The 22,470-nt window shown below is 38.4% G+C and overlaps 2 protein-coding genes across 2 annotated transcripts; both read left to right on the forward strand.

The window, feature by feature from the left end:
- Nucleotides 1-1,006: 1,006 nt before the first annotated feature.
- On the forward strand, nucleotides 1,007-12,358 carry SPO11 (SPO11 initiator of meiotic double strand breaks; the record flags this gene model as incomplete). The annotated part of the gene is made up of 13 exons (XM_083873374.1): nucleotides 1,007-1,098; nucleotides 3,161-3,316; nucleotides 5,784-5,872; nucleotides 6,498-6,564; nucleotides 6,772-6,880; nucleotides 7,475-7,561; nucleotides 8,874-8,910; nucleotides 9,133-9,242; nucleotides 10,141-10,240; nucleotides 10,749-10,786; nucleotides 11,440-11,516; nucleotides 11,706-11,817; nucleotides 12,087-12,358. The coding sequence occupies 13 exons, from the start codon at nucleotides 1,007-1,009 to the stop codon at nucleotides 12,204-12,206; spliced, it is 1,194 nt and encodes a 397-aa protein (XP_083729500.1). The 3' UTR covers nucleotides 12,207-12,358.
- Nucleotides 12,359-13,355: 997 nt separating this feature from the next.
- On the forward strand, nucleotides 13,356-20,883 carry RAE1 (ribonucleic acid export 1). Its single transcript, XM_083873084.1, has 12 exons — nucleotides 13,356-13,444; nucleotides 13,896-13,992; nucleotides 14,128-14,232; nucleotides 14,828-14,920; nucleotides 15,266-15,352; nucleotides 15,761-15,847; nucleotides 16,118-16,189; nucleotides 16,681-16,788; nucleotides 17,101-17,207; nucleotides 17,327-17,402; nucleotides 17,900-18,094; nucleotides 19,570-20,883. The coding sequence occupies exons 2-12, from the start codon at nucleotides 13,903-13,905 to the stop codon at nucleotides 19,654-19,656; spliced, it is 1,107 nt and encodes a 368-aa protein (XP_083729210.1). The 5' UTR covers nucleotides 13,356-13,444; nucleotides 13,896-13,902; the 3' UTR covers nucleotides 19,657-20,883.
- The last annotated feature ends 1,587 nt before the right edge of the window (nucleotides 20,884-22,470 follow it).

Raw genomic sequence — 22,470 nt, forward strand, 5'->3', positions numbered from 1 at the left:
AATCTTTAATCTCAGTAGAAGCTGAATTCCATTTTGGGGAAGGACGTGGATTTTTTCGACAGCTGGAGGAGTTCCATCTCCCTCAGCTTCCCGCCGGCCAGGAACGGACATTTGAGATCATGGGAAGAGAAAAATGGCTGGATGGAGAAATACTGAAGAGCTGTTTGGCCGCTTTTTAGCCAGCCTTGGTTGGGTTTTTCCCAGAATAATTGGATTTATCCCAGAATAAATGGGTTTATCTCAGAATAATTGGGTTTATCCCAGAATAATTGGGATTATCCCAGAATAAATGGAGTTTGTGGTCAGACATCAGCGCCATGGCCGGGCCTGAGGGGCAATGTCCCCTCAGGGTGGGCGGGGCCACCACCTGTCCGTCAGAAAAAGGCGGGAAAAGCCCTCAGATGCCCAAACCAGCCGGAGCAGACCTCGGTCAGTCAGAACAGGAGGGAAAAGCCTCATCTGGTCAGGAAGAGTGGGAAAATCTTGTCTTGGCTGGTTAAAGAGGAGTGGGAAAATCTATCAGTTGGTCAGTCAGGATAGGGAAAGCCCTTAGTTGGTCAGAAAGGGTGGGAAAAACATCAGCTGGTCAGAAAGGCGGGAAAAGCGTCAGCTGGTCAGGAAGGGCGGGAAAAACCCTCAGTCGGTCAGAAAGGCCAGAAAAAGCCATTGGTCATTCTGGAATGGCAGGAAAATTCCTTGGTCAGTTAAAAAGAGTGGGAGAATCCCTTGGTTGGTCAGGAAGAGCAGGAAAAGTCCTTGGTTTGTCTGGAAGGGTGGGAGAAGCTTCCAGTTGTTCGGTCAGGAAGGGGAGGGGAAACCTTGACTTTGGTTTCTACAGCAAATTTCCACCTTTTCTCTTTGGCCCTGTGGTTTGAGCTCAGGTCATGAGTTTTACATCCAGCAAGCTGAAGAGCCATTTCCAATTTCTGTGATAACCTCTTTTTGTCTCTTTTTAACAGGGTTTCTTCCCTGCCCAGAGAAGCTGGACTGACCTGCACCAGCCTTAATGGAGGAGCATAGTTTGTGTTCCACTGAAACTCCAGCTGGGAACAAGGCCAGCTCCAGGGAAACGAGTCTGTCTGGTCAGGACGTCCCCAGGTAAAATGTAAAAAAATAGCACCTCTACCCTCTTTCTGTGGTAATGGTTAAGTAGGTAAGACACTACTGCACCAAACAGGCTCATGCTGAAGCAAAAACATAATCCAATGCAAAAACAAATGGGGTCTCTGATTGCAAACAGCATCTTCATTCCTTCAGACTTCTCCAAAATGTCTGTGGCTACAGAAATGCAGAAAACTCTGACAAAGCGAGTATACAGAATTACACCAACAAAAAAAACCCTCATTGGTTTTTAAAGAGTTTTTCTGCACACAGTATATCAGCCTCAGCACCTAGTGAAGGTATTTTAAAAAGAAAAGGATATTATTAACATTATTATTTGGAGATTTCTTGGTCTCTGGGAGCATTGTGAAGGTATTTTAAAAAGAAAAAGATATTATTAACATTATTATTTGGAGATTTCTTGGTCTCTGGCTCATGACTTCAGCAACACACAGGTCTAAGTTTTCGAGTGTGTTAGTTTCTTACATTGCAGATTTTCATTTGCAACTGTTTCTTTTGTGTATCTTATTAGCTTGCTAAAGGTGCTATAATATTAATATTTTGTGCCATTTGTGTTGAAGGTCAGTTCTCCTTCTGTATGGAAACAAGTGTCTATTCTGCTGCAACCTGTTAGAAATGATCAGAAATGATCAGACAAACCCTGCGAGCTGTGCAGCACCTTCCCTTTCTCTGCTCAGATGCCACTGTTAACTAAACCACAGTGAATTTTAACTAGGCATTCTTGGCCAGTGTCATATGTTTGCTTATTAAAATTCAGATAATCTCTGCAAAAAGAGACAGAATATCAGCAGGGGGTATACGAAGACTTCCTGTCCTCTTCCTCCTGTTTTGCATTTTACACATTACATTTCCAATTTCTGTTGGCTAACAAGTGGGGAAGTTGGGATTGGAACAGAAACCTGGATTAGCAAATTCTGCAGCAAACTTTTAAACTAGACAGGACAAAATGAATAAGTAAAATATTTATGAGTATCAAAGTAATGATGTGATTTAGAATTCCTACCTATCTGTTCTTTCATCCATCTACCCATACAGATTTTTGTTGTCTTCAATACTAATTTTTGTTCTGCTCAAACTTCAAATTGCTCTAAAAAAATTATAATCTAGTTTCAGCAAAGTGGAGAGAGTGTGGAAGCTGAGCAATAAAATGGAAGAAACATATTCAGCTGATAGAATGGAGCTTTAATGACAGCTAATTGTTGTTTGAGGAGACTCTGCTTAATTTTAAAAATCATTCTTGCTGATTTGAGATAATTCCTTTTGTGTAGCATGCTCTGGTATTGACTCATCTTTTTCTGCATATTGTTTAATGACAGAATTGGACTCTGCTGATAAAACTTTGAGCTAAAATAAGTTCCATGAATTCTTTAATTCTTACCTAGACTTAGGATAGTGCAGAGTAGGCTGGCAATTTTAAGGACAGCTGAAATGCTGGAGTCAGATTGCTTATGAAAATAAGAAGCATCTGTCATAACAGTCAAACCAGCCTGGAGTTCTGCTGCAAGGGATCTGCTGCAAGGCTACTTTGTCTTTTTAGGTGAAAGATACAGATTTGATTCTTTCCATGGTGTGTCTGTTGAGACTGAGCCTTCATGTAATTAAAATCCTCAGCAGTTTGTTCAGGGCAGCAGATCAAAAGGTTAATGTGCAATGGTACAACAGGAAGTATTTGTAGTCTTGAGCACTTTTAAAATTTATAGCATTTAAAAACAACTTTGCCAAAATCATGGCCAAACCCAATATTACCTCATTTATAGTAAAACATTAATCATTAGTCACAAGCCAGCCAGTTGGTCTAGAAGTTCAGCTGGTGAAAAATTTGATGGTTACAGGATTGAATAGAAATATACTTTAAGTTGTGTCCTCTAGTCATACATTCGCAATGGAAAGGCAAAGGTTTTAGGGAAACTGAGCAAAACAAAATTTAAAAATTAAAGTGTTCCTCCACATTTCTGGAACTAAAGTGTGTTGTAAGCAGTTTTGGCTCACATGATTTTTCTAAGAGTGGGATAGCTGATAAAACTTAAAGTAGAACTAGATTTTATCATATGAACTGTGTCATTAATTCTTTTTGTTTCAGTTCTGAGGTTCTTGAAGCCATAGAAAATGTTGTCCAAGGTGTATTTCAAAGTCTGGCCCAAAAAAAAGCACCTGTTCTCACACTGGCTAACAGAACAGACTGGAGGAACATAGAGTAAGTAGTAAATATTTAAAAGTCCTGCCTTCTATTAATATAAATATCATTAATATGAATTTGATTATGTAACTTTCAGAATAGTTAACCATACATAATCATTCTATAAGCATTAGAATCAAGAAATAATTTTAAAAAGTGATGGACAAATAAAAAGTAATGCTTAGTAACCACTGTGAACAGGCATCATGTATTAAGTAATAGCAGCCCACAGCACAAAGGGAAATGTAAAACTACTGTAATAGGGGTTCGAAAGGAAAGGGAGGTCCTATAAACAATCCTTTTCTGGAAGCAGTAGAAACCAGAAATGATAGGTTGTGTTAGGGCGAAAAAACCTGGTTTGAGCTGGAAGAAATTACAGGCAATTCTGTCCTTCAAACCCTTTGAGTGATTCCTTTTTTTTTTTTTTTTTTTTTTTTTTTTTTTTTTTTTTTTTTTTTTTTTTTTTTTTTTTTTCTCTCCTGGTATCATATTTCTTAAAATGATAGTGATAAACAATCTACAATCTTTTTATTCTTCAGAGAAGATGCATCTCACCTCTCCCTGCCGTGTTTCTTACCTGTGTCCTGTTTTAAGTTCATTACCAGCAAAATAAAGCAAACCCAGTTTCCAGTACGTTTCTGAATCCAAATTTCAGATCTTCTGCCAGCTGACCTGGACAGGATCAGGGAAAAAGAAACCTGTCCTCCTTTATAGCACATTCTCTGATTTGTACAAATTGCTTGTGCAACAGTATTTCTCCAAGGAGGTCATTTAAACTGAAAATCATCAAACCTGAGAAATGAGCTGATTTCTACAATACCTAAGCAAAAGAATAAAGGAAGACACAAATCTGACTTCTAAGAGCTTTAGACATCAGCAGGTTAAAGGATATTCAGATTGATACGATTGCAGAGGTTGTAAATGGACACATTACAAACATTTAAGGTTGAGGAAGCACAGCAAACTTTCCAGGCGTAACACTCTGGAGAAATACTCATTTAGCGAGAACAATAAACTTCTGCCAATCAAAAAAAACATGAGGGGCCTGAAGGTAATCAGTTAACTGAAAATCTTGTAGGTTCCAGGGAATTTAATGGTCTGTGCCTTGATAGTTTGACAAAAAAAATGTTTCACTCAGATGTCTGTAAAATCAAAATACTCTAACAAAGTTTTGCAATTTTTGGCAGTCTTTGGGGAAATGGAATTCCGTGCTAGAAAAAACAAATGTGAGCTGTTAGTTATCATCCGAACACATATGAGGGGGAAAATGTTCAAATTAAAACGAGCTAAGATCACAGTAAGTTAAAAATAAGAGTCATCAATCACATCCAAAAGAGCAGAACCATTATTTCTGGTGCAGAAGTGTAATCTCAGATATGTGTTACAGAAAACTGCTCTGTTGGGGTAAGCACAGCCCTGGGAAGAACAGGAGTGATCCAGATTCAACTTGAGAGTAATTCAGCGGAGTCTTGATTACAGTTTTCCTCCTTTTCAGTTACAATGTTGGGAGCAGACGGGTGAAAAGCACAAATAACTTTAAAATGTTGCAACACAAAGGCAATAAAGTTACTTTAAAGCGGGCAGGCGGACGCTCCGTCGGGCTCTCCCTGTAGGTTTGTGCGGCGTGCGCGCTCTGCCACCCAAAGGACGCGCGGAGCAAAACCTCGGAGCAACGAATTTGGAAACATTATGTGGTTTGGGATAAAATTATAGCCATTAAACCACCGGCGCTTTTTAATCGTACACACGAAACTCTGAAATGAAAAAGGATGCTTTAAATCATAAGGCACTAAATTAATCTTAAGTAAAAATAATAAAGTGTCCTTAAGAAAATAACTGATTCTTTTAGTGAAATCTGCACCTTCAGATGTGAAATGGTGAAGCATGGAATAGTGAAGCTCATGTAGGTAAAACAACTGTTTAGAGAGCAGGATGCACCCCAATTTTTTTCCCCAACACTTAAAACCTGAATACAATTAAGTTATTAAGTTACCTTATACAATTAAGTTACAATTAAGAATACAATTAAGTAATAATTTAAGGACAGAAATTAGATAATATTATTGTATTATGAAATAGTAACATTTTTTCATACAGTCTAAATCAGGAAGTCACTTGTGTCAGACAATTTTTATTCTAATAACGATTCAGATTTTTTTCTTCTCATTTATTCCTTTGTTTTCATGCTAAGTAATTCTTAATGCTGATACATTAACAGTACTAAACGTGTATAAAATATTTTTCTTGCCTCTATTTTTGTCTGTAAAATTATCTACTTTATACTTTAATTCAGTCTTGAAGCATCTTCTTGAGAAACCCTTTGCTGCCTTTTTCCTTTGGCCACCCCAAGCCCACCCAAGCTGATGGTTTCTGTTCTGAGTCTGAAAACAGCACTGCTGTATTTGATCATAGGAAAGGGGTTTCTGAGTTACCTTGCAGAGAACAATTTACCTGCAGTTAATTGTGTTTGTTTGCATTTTGTCAGATTTAAAGATTCTGTAGGTCTACAGATGATACCAGGTTCTACTACAAAACGAATAAGAAGTGACTGCCCTCAATCAGCAAGAAGATTTGGTAAGTTAAAAAAAAAAATAAAAAATAAAAATCCAAATTCCAGAGTCCTTGGACTTTTTTTTTTTTTTTTTTTTTTTTTTTTTTTTTTTTAATATCCAAAAATTAAAATATTACACACTACAGTTTGGAAGTGTGTGGCTGATATAACCCCATACTACAATCAGCCTTTCAGCTTTTTCTCTTTTTTCCTCTATTAAATTATAGTGAGTGACAGTGAAATTAATACAATATTCTTAGAGTTTCTCCCTTGCCTTAATGGATATCAACTTAAGGCATATTCAATAAGTCTTGTTGTAAAAACATCACCCTTCTTCAAAAAGTTGGCCAGGAAAAGAATCTTGGAATACAGACAATAAGCTCATTTCTTTTTCTAACTCAGTCATTCATTTAATTTCTTGGCCTGGACATTAGTCCATACATTCCCTCACTTAACTCCCTCGTATTTTTTGTCATTATGTTAGAAATTAATGAGTCAATTGAATAGTACAATCTCTCTGTATTTTCACAGCACATTTCAAACTTTCATTTATGGGACACAAATATGGTCTTGCACAAAGACAAATTATTGTATGCACATTTCTGAAAATGGATAGAATATTTTGTAAAATGTCTTTTTTTCTTTCAGCTCTGATGCTCAAAATATTATCAATGATCTATAAGATGGTGCAGAGCAACACTTATGCAACTAAAAGGTAATGGAGTCAATTTTTTCAATTTCAAATAAAGCTGTGTTTTAAGTAAGTTTTTGTGAAAAATCAACCTGTAGGATGCAAACCTGCAGGATTCTCGTACATAGAATGCTTTATGTTTATCTGGTTAACCATGTTCTTTATAAAATTCTCATGAGCCTGCAGCTGTTTCAGTATTATAATTACAAATACAATATTTTATCTTGATAGAGACATATATTACTCAGATACTCTACTGTTTGGTAGCCAGAGTGCTGTGGACCAAATAATCAATGACATTTCTTGCATGCTTAAGATACCTCGGAGAAGTCTACATGTAGTAAGTGGCTTCTTATCACTATTTTAGTCATTATTCCCAAATCTTATTGAACTGATTAAACTGAGAGGGGAAATACCACAAAAAGTCATCAGCTAGAATTAAATAGTTAAAATTAAAAGTCTCATTGGTGCTAATGAAATCTAGTTATGGTTAATTGTGGTATTCAAAAGGGTTTTTTCTTCACAGAAAATTCATAGAATATGCTTTTTCCGGGACAAACTGCCAGCTAAAATCTCAGGGGCCTTTCTTATCATCTAGTGAAGGCAGTGCTTAAACTTCAGAGTGCAAGACACCTGTTTACAAATTTCTACTCAGATGAATTGATAATTTGGGGGTTAAATCAAAACTTAAACTACATCAGAAATGTAACTGTCAAATTGACTCACATCTCATGTCTTACAAGGGTTCCTTTGTACCTAAAATTATTTATTGTAACCAAGTCCTTATGTCCATGAGGATAAAACACTGCTCAGTGTTTAAAAGGCTGGTGGCAGTGAATCACTGCTTAGTACCAGTTGGAATTCTTTTCAGAGATTTCTTGCTTTGTCTGTGCAACTTCCCATTCACTTTGTATAACTTACCTTTTTTTTCCAGCTGTCTACAACTAAAGGTTTTGTTGCTGGTAATTTGTGTTACACTGAGGAAGATGGTACAAAAGTGAATTGTACCTGCAGTGCAACAGTATGTATGATAAACCACAAACATAATCCATAGCATCTGCCTGTATATAAAGATACCCTGCACTCCTTGTAGCTCAGGTTATGGTGTTCATTTATTACACAGACCTCTGCTTGTGGCAAATTACAACCTGGGTGATAAAACAGATGAAAATATTGCCTAACTGTATTGTCATTCTGAAGCCTAGCTCTAGACTCACCAGGAATAAATCTTTGGATAAATCTTTGGCACTATTTTCTGCCATGGGATCCTTGTAGAGGAACATATATATATTGTATATCATAGGCTTTATATTACAGTGTTCCATCAAATGAGTGCTCTTGAAGCAAAGAATCCTGGGCACTCTGAACATAGGGTATCCCTGTCACAGCAGATTGAATTCTGGCAGAGAGAGGAAAGTCAAAATTAAGGCTTAAGGGGATGAGATTCAACTGGCCTAGTCCTGAAAGATTTTCTACAGCAGTGCAGAGTATGAAAGCAGAGATAAAACTCAGACTTGCTGACTACTGTCATATTTTTCTGGAAAATGTTTTCATTATAAGACTTATTTGGTCATTTCAAAATTGAAAAGTCACCTTAGCTGCCCATTACACTTTCTTTGTAAGCATTAAGTCCCCTGTTACTGATCCCCATATTTTTATTTGCTGAGTTGTTCCACCCTGGCACTGGGGGTGATTTACAGTCAGGAGTTAAAACAGACCACACACTTCCATATATACATTCCCTTTGACCAAGTTCTTCCCCCAGTTCCTGTTTTCTCATCCATATGCTTGCCAGATTCAGCCAATCCTGATTGAAGAGGTAAAGTAAACATCACCATGTCTTCAAGTTGTCGCTCCAAAATACTCATAAAATCAGGTTAGAGGTCAATAAAAGAAGGAATTTAATGGTCTTACAAAAAAAAAAAAAAAAAAAAAAAAAAAAAAAAAAAAAAAAGTTTCAATGTTTTAAGTCTGTATTATATTTGCAATCTTCACACCAAGCAGATTTTTTTCTGGCTAAGACAGATAAAACATTAATCAGGGTATTATTATCTCCATCATGCCCATAGGATGAACAGTTTTCTGCAACAGTGACATAAATACTTTTGAAAAGCATCTTATTATGACAGGAGGACTCCTAGACCACTACACAACTATGCATATGAATGGTTGAATACACTTGTAAAGAGGTGAAAATGTCAGAACTGATCTTGCATATAGAGGAGGAATGGTGGTTTCAGGATGAAATCGTGTCCTTCATTACCTAATGTTGTTATTTTAAAATATATCATTTTCTCTATTTAAAATGATTAATCTCATTTTTGTTGTTTTAGGCAGTCACTGTGCCATCTAATGTTCAAGGAATTAAAAGTATCCTTTGAGCAAGAACTCTAATCATAGACAGAAAAAAAGAAAGTAAAAACAAGGAATATTCCAAGTTAAACAACGTTCTGGTAGTTTTTGCTTTCCTTGTTGGCTCTGAAATTGAGTCATGATCACTGCTCTTGGCTCCAGAACAGGTATTTTAGAGCAGTTGGTTTTAATTGATTGGTGTGATGGATCATTTTACACGCAGCTGGCCTTAACACAAAGATTTAACCTCACATGCCAAATTTATATTAATTGTAGAAAAAGATGCAACTTTCCAGAGACTCCTGGATGATGACTTCTTCAGTAAAGTGTCCCCATGTATCATGATCACGGTATGTACTTTGTGTTTCATATCCTCATATCCTCCTAATTTAAGGAATACTTTAGCATTGTAGAGCTGCTCCAACTTGGGCAAAAGGCCATAATAAAATTAATATGAAACATATTTAACAATAATGTTTAAAATTTAATTATCCTCATAGAAATATGAAATACACATTCTAAAGGCTTATTTCCTCCAAACATCTCTTTAGAGCTTGGTAGCTTATCAGCTTCCTGTGCTGCTGCAAAGCTGCTGCTCAGGCTCAGAAAGGCTCAGCTGTTGAGTGACCTTTTGTCCTTCAGGACCTGAGGTTTTGCAAACCCAAATGAAACAGAACTGGTTGATTTTGGATTGTACTGAAAGAGCTGTGGAGCCAGGGGAATTAACAGGAATGTGTAAATGAAATATGCATACAATGAGGAAAAAACATTTTCCTAACAGAGATAAGCACTTCTTCTATGCTATGCCACAAACGGTCCAGCTTCAGTCAGTCATAGCAAGAACTTGTTTTAAATTGTTCCACTACTGCCAGAAATATTTTTTTAAGCTAAAAAAAAGTGGCCTTCTTACACCAGCCTATGCAGACACCAGGGTACATATCAACCATATATTAATATATATTTATATATCAACTCCCAGACCTTACAAATTAACTCCTTGAACAATGTCTGATGCCTCTGCAGTGCCCATAACCCAGAGCACCTGCCCAGCTGCTCCCAGCCTGGCCCTCCCTCTGCACAAAGCCAAAAGAGGAGCGTAGAACTTTCCCTGCAAAACAGCTGCTGGAGAAATACTTCTGCCAGCATTTTATTTGTTTGCTTGCTTTTAAAAGTCAAGGGTAAACACATATGTAGCCAGATGTTGTTTCAATTAATTTAAAACTGTCTGTTTTCCTTTTATTTCTTTAGGGAAGAGGCGTACCAGATCTTAATACTCGACTTTTGGTCAGGAAGTTGTGGGATTCTTTTCAAATTCCTATTTTCACCCTTATGGATGCAGATCCACATGGTAAATCTGTAGAGGTTCAAAGGCATAAAAAGAAAGCAAAATTTGTTTAGAATGTCCTCTCTCACTCTTACGGGAAGGTTCTGAGAGCTCAGAAATCCAACACAATCAGAAGGTGATGTATATGCCTTGATCTCACCTGAAATTAGGGAGATTACTGCAAAGTGAGAAGATTACTGCAGCTGCTCAAAGAAATAGTATTAAGAGATATTAATTACACAGGATAAAGACACTTTTAATAAGAGATGCTGGACAATGTGTAAAAGAGCTGATAATCCTTGAGTTTGAATTGACTGTACACAGAGAACATGAAACATTTAACTACATGAAGGTGACATGCTGAGATTCTGATTGTTTTGACATAATCTAAAAAATATGTAAACCATAAGAATCTCACTTATCATAAAGCCATAACTGTTGTGCTATAAAACTGATTTTTTTAAACAGTCTCCTTAAACATGCACATTCTGCAGACAAACAGACACTTGACTTTTGCTATTTTGCAACCCAGGTGTAGAAATAATGTGTGTCTACAAATACGGATCTGTGGTGAGTATATCTTTTCCCCTTCAGATACTTTGTTTTGTAGCCCAGCCTGGAAGCTGGAATGCATGAAATGCTACAGCCTTTGTCAGAATGGGTGCTGCCTTTTACCATTTTGTTTCAATACAAAGAGGTGATTTTTAGGCCTTGTGTGTCTGCAGAAGCAGCTTCTTCCTGCAACAAGAAGAAATTGGATAGTAATGCCAGGTGTTTCATTTAACCATATTTCACAGTTTTTCTCTGCTGCACAGGCAGTTTTCAGACATTCCATATAGAAAAGGGTTCACCATTTAGGTTTGTTTCTGCCTTAGAAGAGGAACTAAGGCTGGAGGGACCTCGGGAGGAGGAGAACCTGGTTGTGAGATGGGTGATTCTCCACAAAATAATGTTATATTGGTAAAGGTTTTATTCTGGCATGAGAATTTGCCTAGGGATACTTCTGTTAGTGTGGAACATTATGGAAGAAGAGTTGAGAGGAACAAGAAAGTATTATCAGGTTTCAGACAAGGTATGGAAACACAGCATGGAAGGCAGGCAGATACAGGTGAAGGCAGAGGGCAGGAGCAGATGGGTGAACTGCTCAGTAGAGAAATGGAAAAAGAACATCCCAAGTTGAACTAAAGATCACTGAATGTTATAGCTGACCTTTCTTATTTTAGTCAATGTCCTTTGAGGCCCATCATCTCACCGTTCCCTCTGTCAAGTGGCTTGGTCTCCTTCCATCTGATCTCGAGAGGTGAGTTATTTCCTCAGAAGAAAAAGGAGGTATCCTGCTTCACAGACAGAAAAAGCAGTCTGACTTACTGCACAAAAATCCATTTAAATCCATTACTCTTTTCATGCATTATTTTGGCTTAATATAAGGAAATAAGATGGCCAAATATATTTTTAAGTGTGTGAGAAAATTTAAGATTTTTTTTTGTAGGTTAAACATATGCAAAGATGCCTTGATTCCATTCACAAAGCAAGATGAAAATAAGTTGGCAAGTATTCTAAAGAGACCTTACATTGCTTCTCAGCCACTGTGGAAAAAAGAGGTTTGTATAAACATATAAACCTACTGTTTCCTATTTCTAGCTCCCCAGAGGACAAATCCTATATCTGACAAGCTCTTAGAATAGCAGAACCAGCCAGGTTTTGTAGCCCTAAAAGAAAGCAAGATTGACAAAGCCTGGGATGTCTCTCTGAACCACTTTACAGCTCTACATGCACATACAATGAGTGGATGAAATTTTCTTATTAAACTTCCTACACACATTAATTTTTCCTCTTTTTTTTTTTTTTTTTTTTTTTCTTCCTCTTTTAGCTGGAAATTATGGCAGCATCTAAACTGAAGGCTGAAATTCAAGCTTTAACTTCTCTGTCATCAGATTTCCTGTCCAGAGTCTATTTACCAAACAAACTGCAGTTTGGTGGATGGCTATGAACTCTGCTCTGCAAATGAAATATTTTCTAAATATTGATTTAATGTGACTGCACTTAAGAAAACAAGTGCAGAGACAAAGGAGTATCTCTCAGTTTCTTGTTCAGTTTCTTTACCTGTACCTAGAGTGTAAAATTCTCTTTTTCTTTGTTCAAACTATAAGGGTAATTATGATTTTTGCAGAATACTGCTACTTCCCTTCTGTGGTTTCTGCTGTGAAATAGTGCCAAATGCAATAGCACACATAAAAAAAGATAATGAAATATGTTCTTTCTGGCCAGAAAAATGTGAAGTTCAAAAATGTATCCAGGAATTGTTTTGCCTTCTGCCTTAAAGCACAGTCTGATGCTGTATCAAGCTTTTTATATTTGAAGGGAGTGAAAGACTCACTTAAGAATTTATTGTACGTGTCTCTTTTTGGAAATTATTTTAGGTACAGCATTGTGGGGCTTTGTGTTCACTGTAAATTCAGACCTAAAAGCCAGAAATAATTCCTTACTGTGTATCTCAAGCAGCTATAAACCTTCCAACAATCAAATTACTATTTGTCTTCAATGAACAAATAAAAAAGCAGATGTTTCTGATTAAGTATTTAATAAACAATTCTGTTAATAATGCACATCATAACAGAATCCCTTGTCCATTTCATTTATTTAGTTGGCTGTAAAACAGTAAAGAGAAGCAGAAAACTGTGGTGATTAAAGTGTACATTAATTATTACGTGAGGGGGTCACACTGACTGCATAGAAAATACTTCCAAAATACTCCACAGTCTGGAGATCACAGCATGGATCTTACAGATGATATTTTCCATTTATTTAGTTTTTAGTAGATTTATCTTGGGGTTTTTTTACGGTTGTTCTGCCACTATTAAACTTGAATACGTCCTTTTTATTTACAGTACAGTGGCAGAATTACAACAAGTACAGTAATCCCAGAGATTCTCTGGGATCACAGCCGCTGTACCACAGGAGTGTCAGGTCACCTGCAGCTCAGAGACAGCCCCAAAAATCCCCCAAATCGCGACGTCCTCAGCAATTCCAGGGAATAACACGGGACCCGTTCACCGTCCAGCTCCACCAGGGCGGGACCGGGGCGGGCCCGGGGCCGGAACCTCCCGCCCCGCCCGCCCAGGGCGCAGCCGCGGCCCCGCCCCGCGGCGCCTGCGCAGGAGGCGCGGCCCGTCCCGCGCTCGTCGCCGGCCGTGTCGCAGGTTCCGGGCCGGAGCGGGCCCCGCACCGGTGCGTGAGGGCGGCCCCGGCCCGCGGCCCCGCAGCGCCCCCGGCAGCGCGCCAGGGGCCGTCCCGCCTGCCGCCGGCCGTGGGGAGGGAGCCCCGCGGAGCGGCGGCCTCGGGGGTGGGCGGGGAGCCCCGGGTGGGGTTTGCGGCGGGCGGGCAGCACCCCCGGCCCGACTCTGGTTGGGTTACCCGGGGCATGGCGGGGTTGGCTCCGCCAGGACACGGCCCGAGGGGGATCCGAGGCAGGGTGGGCAGCCGAGAGGTGTGGGGGATCCAACAGCGGCGAGAAGTGCCTTTTAAATTAATTAATTAAACAGTTAATTATACTATATTTATTTGGTATATTTGTATATCCCTGGGTGCCTCCCAGGGCCGTGCTGGTGCGGGGGCTGCGGGGAGACGCCCCAGGCACGCCTGAGGGCCTCTCAGGGCTCAGCCTTTCACTCCTTCACAGGGCGAGGATGAGTCTGTTCGGATCCACGTCGGGGTTCGGTACCGGCGGTACCAGCATGTTCGGCAGCACCACGGCAGATAACCACAACCCCATGAAGGTAACGTGTGCCAGCCCCCTGTGCTGCTGTGTGTGTGGATTTGTCACAGCAGGACCCGGTGACTCATTCTATAGGAGTGGTAAGAGCTCAGTTCACAGTTTGCAAAAGTTGTTCTCTGTCTCCTGTCGTTTATAGGATATTGAAGTGACATCTCCACCTGATGACAGCATATCTTGTTTGGCTTTTAGTCCACCAACGCTGCCGGGTAATTTCCTCATTGCAGGATCATGGGCAAATGATGTAAGTGTTCTCAATTAGATATGCAAATGAATAAAGTGCTTAAACTTCAAAATGGGGTCCTAACAGCTTATGCAGGGCACCTGGAAACCCAGCTTGGTGAAGAACTGCAAAATTTATGTCTGGTACCAGTGCATTAAGTTTAACATAGTTGATAAATCATCCATTTTGACCACACAAACCCCAGAAAGATTAAGTTATTGATTAAGTTATCATAACAGTTTTTTTTTGGTTTGGAGGATGAGATCCCAGCTGGCTCACACAGGGAGGGAAGATAAAATGTGTGCATGTTTTCTAACTGTTGTGTATTCTGCCCAGCTGAGGGTTCAGGGTTCTCCAGGACAGGGTGGTGAGGGGTTACAGGTTTGCAAGGCACTCTTGAGGTGGAATTGAAGTTGTGGGGTTGAATTTTGGCTCTACAGGTGAAAGGAACATAAGCAGAATAAATAAAGTTTCACTAGTACTGAAAAAAACCCAGACTTTGATATTTATAACCATACATTTTGGTGGATAAACTAAAGCTTCAAGGGGTCTTCAAGACAAGTCTTTTCAAGTTCCTGTTGATATGTTTTATCTGCATTTGCTTCTCCTGTTGCAGGTTCGCTGCTGGGAAGTTCAGGATAATGGACAGACAATTCCCAAGGCTCAGCAGATGCACACAGGGCCTGTACTGGATGCCTGCTGGAGTGATGTACGTTGTTATTTAAAAACAAATGCATATTTTTAACCAAAAGCAGCCCGTGGTTTTTGCATAGATTTAAATTGCTGTAAATGTGTGCTAAGTGTGTCCTATTGGGATGTAAGAAGGCTAAAAGTGAGTTTAAAAGTTAAGAGTATATTAAAAGCTAGATAAAACTAGCACTATTTGTTCTTTTATGCCACAGTCATAAATAAATTTGGGTTTATGTTTCTTCTTTGTCTTGCAATCCCTGTACATGTTACATTGATGTTACACTGTTACTAGAAGAGAATAAGATTTGGAAAGTTTTCCCACAGAGCCTGTTAATCTCTTAGTTTGATTCTTGGTTCTTTTTAGGATGGGAGTAAGGTATTCACTGCTTCCTGTGATAAAACTGCCAAAATGTGGGATCTCAACAGTAACCAAGCAATTCAGATTGCACAAGTAAGTAAAGCCCAAAGTATTAAATGATTTTATTAAAAGCTACCTTTCTAATTTTTGTATTTTTGAGATAGTGAAGTGCACCCAAACAGGTGATCAAAGTGATTTAAAAGCCCTGTGCACCTGTTTTCTCTGTTTTACTTAAGAGAGCTCTTTCCACTGCTGCAGTGATCTAAGTCACTCTGCTGCATTAGGGGGGGAAAATGTTTGAAAGTCATTCAGTTCACAAATACCAGCTTTCTACTGCAACAATAACAGAATTACAATTTACATTCTCAAATGTATAAGTTAATGTCTGTCTGCAGAATATGTAATTATGGTGACTAAAATTAATTACCAGTTATAATTCAAGAAGAGTTGGTCCCTTTAATGATTGCTTCTTGCATGTGTGTTTGTCCTTTCTTCCTTCAGCATGATGCTCCTGTGAAAACTATCCATTGGATTAAAGCACCAAATTACAGCTGTGTGATGACAGGAAGCTGGGATAAAACTTTGAAGGTATGATTCTTACCTGAACAAGTGGACACAAAGTGTGCTAGTAATTTGTGTATAAAAATATTTATCTGCAGGGAAGTATTTTATTAATATTTATGTGCAGTGAAAATATTTTATTAAGCTCTAATAATTATCAGAATAGCCTCACTTCACAAAGAGTTGCACTATTCTGACTATTACAAGAATGAAGCTGTTACATTCTCTCTCCTGTAATAATTTTAAGTGTATCCTGAGCTCCAAGTGTAAGTTTGTTCATTTCTCTGTTCCCCTCAGTTCTGGGATACCCGTTCACCCACACCTATGATGACACTGCAGCTCCCTGAGAGATGTTACTGCGCAGATGTGGTGAGTCAGGATGTGGTAAACTGGTGCCAGCTGGATAACTGGGAGCAGGAATAAGTTTTGGGGGCTTCTGTAGAAAAGGACTTGAATACTGTTAGTGTTTGATGTCTGTGTGATTGTAGTACTGGAACATCTTCTTGATCAGGCCCTGGAAAATAGGGATTTTCATCATACCAAATACACTTGGTGTCCTTTTAACATCACAAAAATCAGTGTGAGGACTGACCTACCCTTAGTTTTGGACAAGTTTGTAAACCACCATTGCACTTCACACTGGAAGAATGAGCTCATAATTAGAAGATTTTGGTGTATTTTAATTTCTCAGTGGCGGGAAAAAACTGACTTGTTGTGTTTGAAGATATGTGAATAAATGAACTTTTTTCTTTATCTGCTTCCTATTTCCCTCCCTTTTATTCCTTGAAGTTCTTCAGGGTGTTCTGCCATGCAATTAACACAAGTGTCTCTCTTCCAACCTGTTTTGCAACCTTGTCCAGGTTCATCCTATGGCAGCTGTGGCCACTGCAGAAAGGGGTTTGATAGTTTATCAGTTAGAGAACCAACCTTCTGAATTTAGAAGAATAGAATCTCCTCTGAAACACCAGGTAAATAATAATATTTGTATTTATACAGATCGTTGATGTTCTGGGCTTGACATTTTTTGTAAAAACATGCAGTGTTTCAAAACCAAGTTATCTTAGCGTGGACAGTGACCTGGTTTGCCATTGATCTGTTGCTGATCTTCACAAGGATTTAGATATTTAATTACTATTGCCCAAATTCTCAACAGAATTTGAGCTATCTCTTGAGTTTGGTAGTGGTTTTGCTTTACCTTGCAGTGATGACTTTGAAGTTTTGTGTCCCTGTGGAAAAGATGTCTCTTGTCTAAAACTCCTTTGTGTCTTTCTCAATTTCAGCATCGTTGTGTTGCCATTTTCAAAGACAAAGTGAACAAACCAACTGGGTTTGCCCTTGGAAGTATTGAAGGCAGAGTAGCTATTCATTATATCAACCCCCCAAACCCGTAAGTATTGAGTAAAAATCCTCTCTTTATGGCTCTTAATAAATAATTTTTTATTATTTCACAGTGATGAAAAGAAAAAGCTTTTTTAATTTTTAATTTTTTTTTCATTTTCTTTCCAGTGCAAAAGATAATTTCACTTTTAAATGCCATCGCTCCAATGGAACAAACACATCAGCACCTCAGGACATCTATGCTGTGAGTATCCAACATTTATCATCCTGTACACTCCCAGTGTAAAATTGGCTCTGAATTGTTTGTTCTCCTTGACCTTTTATCCTGCCTTAGGCTGTCTTAGACATTTTTAAAGACCTGTCACAGTCATTCTTTAAGAGGAAAGACAAATTTTTATCCTTCCCATAAAACAAGCACTAGATCAGCCTTTCATTGAATCTGCTTGTCAACAAGTAGAGTTGACACTTGTTAATTTTGCAGATATTGAAACAATAGTTGTGTAATGACATTATGCATTGAATTATTAGGTACTAGGCCAAAAAGATGATGCTTTTCTTGTTGCTTTGGTGTTTTTTCTTTGGATGTTTTTGGGATATTTTTTTTCTCCAGAAAATTTTGTAAAAAATTAAGAGCTGTATCTGTATTTACTCTTGTAGACTTCAGCACATCCTCTGTGAGTGTTCCCCTCACCTGTTGCTGTGTGTGTGGTGTTTCACATGGTTCTCTTTATGGCTCTGCAGGTTAATGGGATTGCATTCCACCCTGTCCATGGCACTCTGGCCACAGTGGGGTCTGATGGGAGATTCAGCTTTTGGGATAAAGATGCACGGACAAAGCTAAAAACCTCAGAGCAGCTGGACCAGCCAATATCCGCCTGTTGTTTCAATCACAATGGCAATATATTTGCTTATGCCTCCAGCTATGATTGGTCAAAGGTAAGAAGGGTTTAGACTCGTTCATACTTTCAGTTGACAGCTAAGACTCTTCTTCTTTGTGAGGTTTTTTATAAGTACCAGGTGAATCTTTCTGATTTCTGAGAGAACTTAAAATTTTGGCCACCTGATGAAATTTAACACTTGAAGCTGTGAATTTCTGGTGTTTCAGCTTCATCTGGACAAGATTGGCAAACGATGCTGGTTTACAAATATGTGGATGATCCAAATGTAAATTCCCTGATTCAGAGGTTGCCATGGTTGCTCACACTCATCGTGCCGTGGGCAGTGTCACAGGGCAGTGTGACACCCTCACAGCTTCCCACAGAGCCTGTCAAATGCACATCTCTGCTGCTTGTGCAGGGAAAAAAAGCTGTGGCTGTGATTATAAACACTTACCCAGTTGTTTGAATGCTCTGTATTAAATTATCACTGCCACTTAGTGGGGCTTTTGATGGTGCTTGTTTATGTATTTCTATTCCACACTTAACAATGCAGATGCAGCAGAACCACAGCAAACCATAATCTGTAGAAAGTCAATACTTCTTAATAGTTTAAGGAGGGAAGACAGCAAGCTTGAAATGTAACTAATTTTCATGGTGCTTGGAGAGAATAATGTTCCTTGTGGTTTTTTTGAGTGAAATGAATGCAGAAATCACATTGGTTAACTCAGCTGCGTTCCACAGAGAGATAAATTTTAATTCACTGCATTGTATTTAGTCTTCTGCCCACATTAAAATAATTGCTGGTGCCAGTGCAAATGAATTTCTCAGTTCTGATGCTTGGCACCTTTCAGATCTGTAAACTAGTATTAATTAGTAAAATCAGCTGGTGCTAAGTACTAACCTTCCTTCCCAGATCCATTTCTTGTCCCTGGCGTTGGTAATTTCCAACTTGCATGTTGGACTTGAGTAGCTTTATTAGTGTTTACTCTCCCTGATTTGGATACTTGGGTATTAATTTGGTCATGTGTATGCAAATGATATGCAAAACAGGACATTTGCATCTGCAGCTGGGGAACAGAAAACTCTGCAGTTGCCTGTAGAACTTGGGCTTCACTTTGAAAAAATGTGATCTTTTGTCATTTAAAATATAGAAAATATAAAGTGGAGCTGGGTGGCAATTAAAGGTTTAGGTTTTCTTTGTCTTTAATGACATTTAAAAGAAATCATCATGTTGAATTCTTAGATTGCATCTGTGAAGTAGAACTTAGTGATACGTGGTTATTTTTTAATTAAAAATATTTTATACTTTAAAAATGGATAAAAGTCTCTTAAATTTTACTTCATACATGTAGTTCTTGTAATTGCTTGTTCAAGTAAGCTGTTCCTAATCCACCAGTGTGGTGCAATGTCTGCTCTTAAAAACTTCAAGATTAAATCTTAATAAACCAAATTGAATATTCATATTCTTCCTTTTTAAGTAATGCTGGTATTTTTTCTTTGAGGAGAGTAAATGTAGATTATTTTTGTCTTCAGGGTCACGAATTCTATAATCCACAGAAGAAAAACTACATTTTCCTGCGAAACGCAGCAGAAGAGCTGAAGCCCAGGAATAAGAAGTAGTGAGTCTGACTTGAGCTCCTCTACTTGTCCTGCCCTTCCTGCCTCTGCTCTCCTGCCATTTGTGCCCTGCTGCACCATGGTTCAGTCAACTTTGGATCACAGACATTTAGCAGGAAGTGTAAAAATGACACAGAATGTGTTCTGACTTGCTGGAGAACATTTTCCAAATTAGAAACTCTGATGTGTATAAGAAAAGAGAGGCTCGTATTGACATGACTTAACCACTCTGTGTTCCACAGCAATAATGAAATTAGAGCAAAATCAACATCTGGGGTAAATAGTCCTGCTCTGAAGTGCAACCATTTGTATCTCTGGATTTATTTTGTTAGTATTGCATTAAAATAGGTTAATTATAATAGTTCTGGAGAAGTTGTATAAATACTTATTTTTTGTAAGTACTTGGAGAAACACCAGTGATTCTTCTCAAAGGAAGCTTGTTTTTTTATTATTAATAATTCAGGGGTTCTTTCATTGCTTTCTGGTTTTTGAAATGGAAGCATTGTCTGCTCTATGCTGGGAAGAAATGCCTTGCAAATAGTTTTCCCTCCTTTTTTAGATGACTAAGAAGGTGTGTAAGGGGCCAAGAGCAGTGACAGAAACTCAAGACAGAAGATGGGCCCAGTGCAAACTTCAGATGTTTGTGAAACTCCTGCAGTGGACTTGACTTCTGAGCAAACTGCTTTCTCTAGTCCAGAGGAGAAGTTGCAGTGGTGCCAAGTGGTGAAATAGCTCAGAGTTCAGGAACATGACCAGACCATTAAAGGTTTTATTCATAACCAAACTGATGTGTGCAAAATCCCTTTGAAGCTGACACCTTTTAGACTTATAAGTTGAGTATTTTACATCTCTCTTGACATGGTTTTGTCCTGTAACAGGGTGTTCAGGACTGAAAAAAATACTCATTTTTGTTTTAACTAGAAAGTAGGGCTGGGGAGCTTCATCCTGATCAAAAAAATGCTGTGAAACAAAATGAGTGGGTCTTTTGCTGACTTGAATCTCCCACTGTTTACTTTTAACTAGCCAGTTGTATACATGCCAAAGTTTTCTTTTTTGGAAGTGAATGCTTATTATTCCTGTCTAACTATTGTTTGTTTGATAAGGACTGAATAAAAAGGGGGTTGGGGGGAGCATGTATAGAATTACATGGCCTATTGTACAAATTCTCTGTAAAACTGTTATGGTTTAATGCTGATGGTTATGGATTCATGCTACATTTCAAATAAATTTTTTTACTAAATGCTTTTTTATATTCAGAAGTTCTGTTAAAATAATGTGAGCAATGCAATGTGCTTCACCTTTAAAAGCAGCTCCTTGGCCTTTCACTGTATTCAAGTCTACCAATTCAGGGACATTTGAACTGTTGCAAAATAATCCATTTTCCAACTTCTGTTTCACTATGAATGATTCCTGTGGGTTTGCCTTAAAGAATTGGGAGAACCAATATGAAAGGCCTTTTGTTTTGTGAGATGAATCAAGTTCATTGCTATTTCAGCAGCCAAACACCTGACAGTGTGAGTACAAATTAATCACAGACTCTTCAAACTCCAGCAGTTCTTTTCACTCCAGACTCTTCCCTGTGTTCATCAGGATGAACACAGTATGGATGGGTATTCCAGGTATAGAGAAAAAGCCTTTAAATGCACTCACCTCTGCTTTGTTAAAGGATTATCTTTTTCTGTTCTATTTCTCAAGATAGTTTTGTTTTGTTTTTTCCTGCTTCCTCTCTTACATAGTTTTAGATTTCACATTCACGCACAATTTGTTTTCTTTAAGGTAGGAAAGAGTTCCCAGCACTCACATCAGTACCTGGTCATTTGCTCAGACATTTCTTTGGTTTCTGTTGATCTTTTTTCCCAAGGTTGTGATTGTTATGCAGCAATCTTTGGTGGTTAACATATTTTTCCAGACTTCCCAGTCAACTGAATGCCACCAAGCAGCTGCAGGCTCAAGATCAGGTGTATGTGATCACTGAAGTGTGCAGAACTCCCACTGCTGCAAACAGGGAAGAAAGGAATGTGTCATTGTTTCTTGCTTTAAAAAAAACCAAAAAAACTCTAAAATTTTGTTTAAATACCTAACAACGTGAAAGAGTGAGAGAAAATAGATGAATTCAGCAGGTACATTTCTTTGGGGGTCCATTGGAGCTGCACCTACTTCAGTGGCCACTGAGGCCAGCACTGGTGCGTCTTGTTTCATAACACATTATGTGTTAATATGTTGAGTACTCACTCTGCTGGACTGTATTTCTTTGTCAGTGAGGCTTCAGAATTATTTAGTCATCGCTTGCTACTTGTTCAGACTAATTTTAGAAGGACATAGTTTCCATTATGTTGCTGTGCACATTAGATGTGTTCAGCTGGGAGGAGAGTCAGGCTTTGAACTGAATTGTTTTCCATTACCCAAGTTAAGAGAACACACTGGCAATTTTGGAACTATTGTGAGGTTCTGCTGTAAAGTACACACAGCTGTTATCCCTTCAAGCATCAAAAATTAGAGTTTATTCACACCCTTTAAAGTGTTAGTGCATTTCTGGAAATGTTTTAACTTGCTATTCTGTGACAGCTACCTGTCCAAAAAAAAAGTGAGTGAAGAATATAAGATTCTAACATGTACCCAAAGCTAACCATAGGAATGCTTGATTTATAAAATAACTTCTTTAGTTTTCTCAAAGTTTGCTGTTGGTGTGTTTTATTGCATAAAAATAATCTTTGGCATAAAGAGCCCAGTTAAACCCCTCGAAATGTGAACATTTTACAACATTTTCAGATGAGTTTCCTGCTGCTGCTCTCACGTGTCAGTGCATTTTCAATTGGT

Source organism: Zosterops lateralis (assembly GCF_965231275.1).
Source record: "Zosterops lateralis genome assembly, chromosome: 16".
NCBI lineage: Eukaryota > Metazoa > Chordata > Aves > Passeriformes > Zosteropidae > Zosterops > Zosterops lateralis.

What these genes read in the sequence shown, in the direction of transcription:
- RAE1 (XM_083873084.1), top strand. Translation starts at nt 13,903, where the DNA reads ATGAGTCTGTTCGGATCCACGTCGGGGTTCGGTACCGGCGGTACCAGC. An exon ending in GCTGGGATAAAACTTTGAAG is followed by an intron (nt 15,848 to 16,117) that starts GTATGATTCTTA and finishes TGTTCCCCTCAG; the next exon opens with TTCTGGGATACCCGTTCACC. An exon ending in GATGTTACTGCGCAGATGTG is followed by an intron (nt 16,190 to 16,680) that starts GTGAGTCAGGAT and finishes AACCTTGTCCAG; the next exon opens with GTTCATCCTATGGCAGCTGT.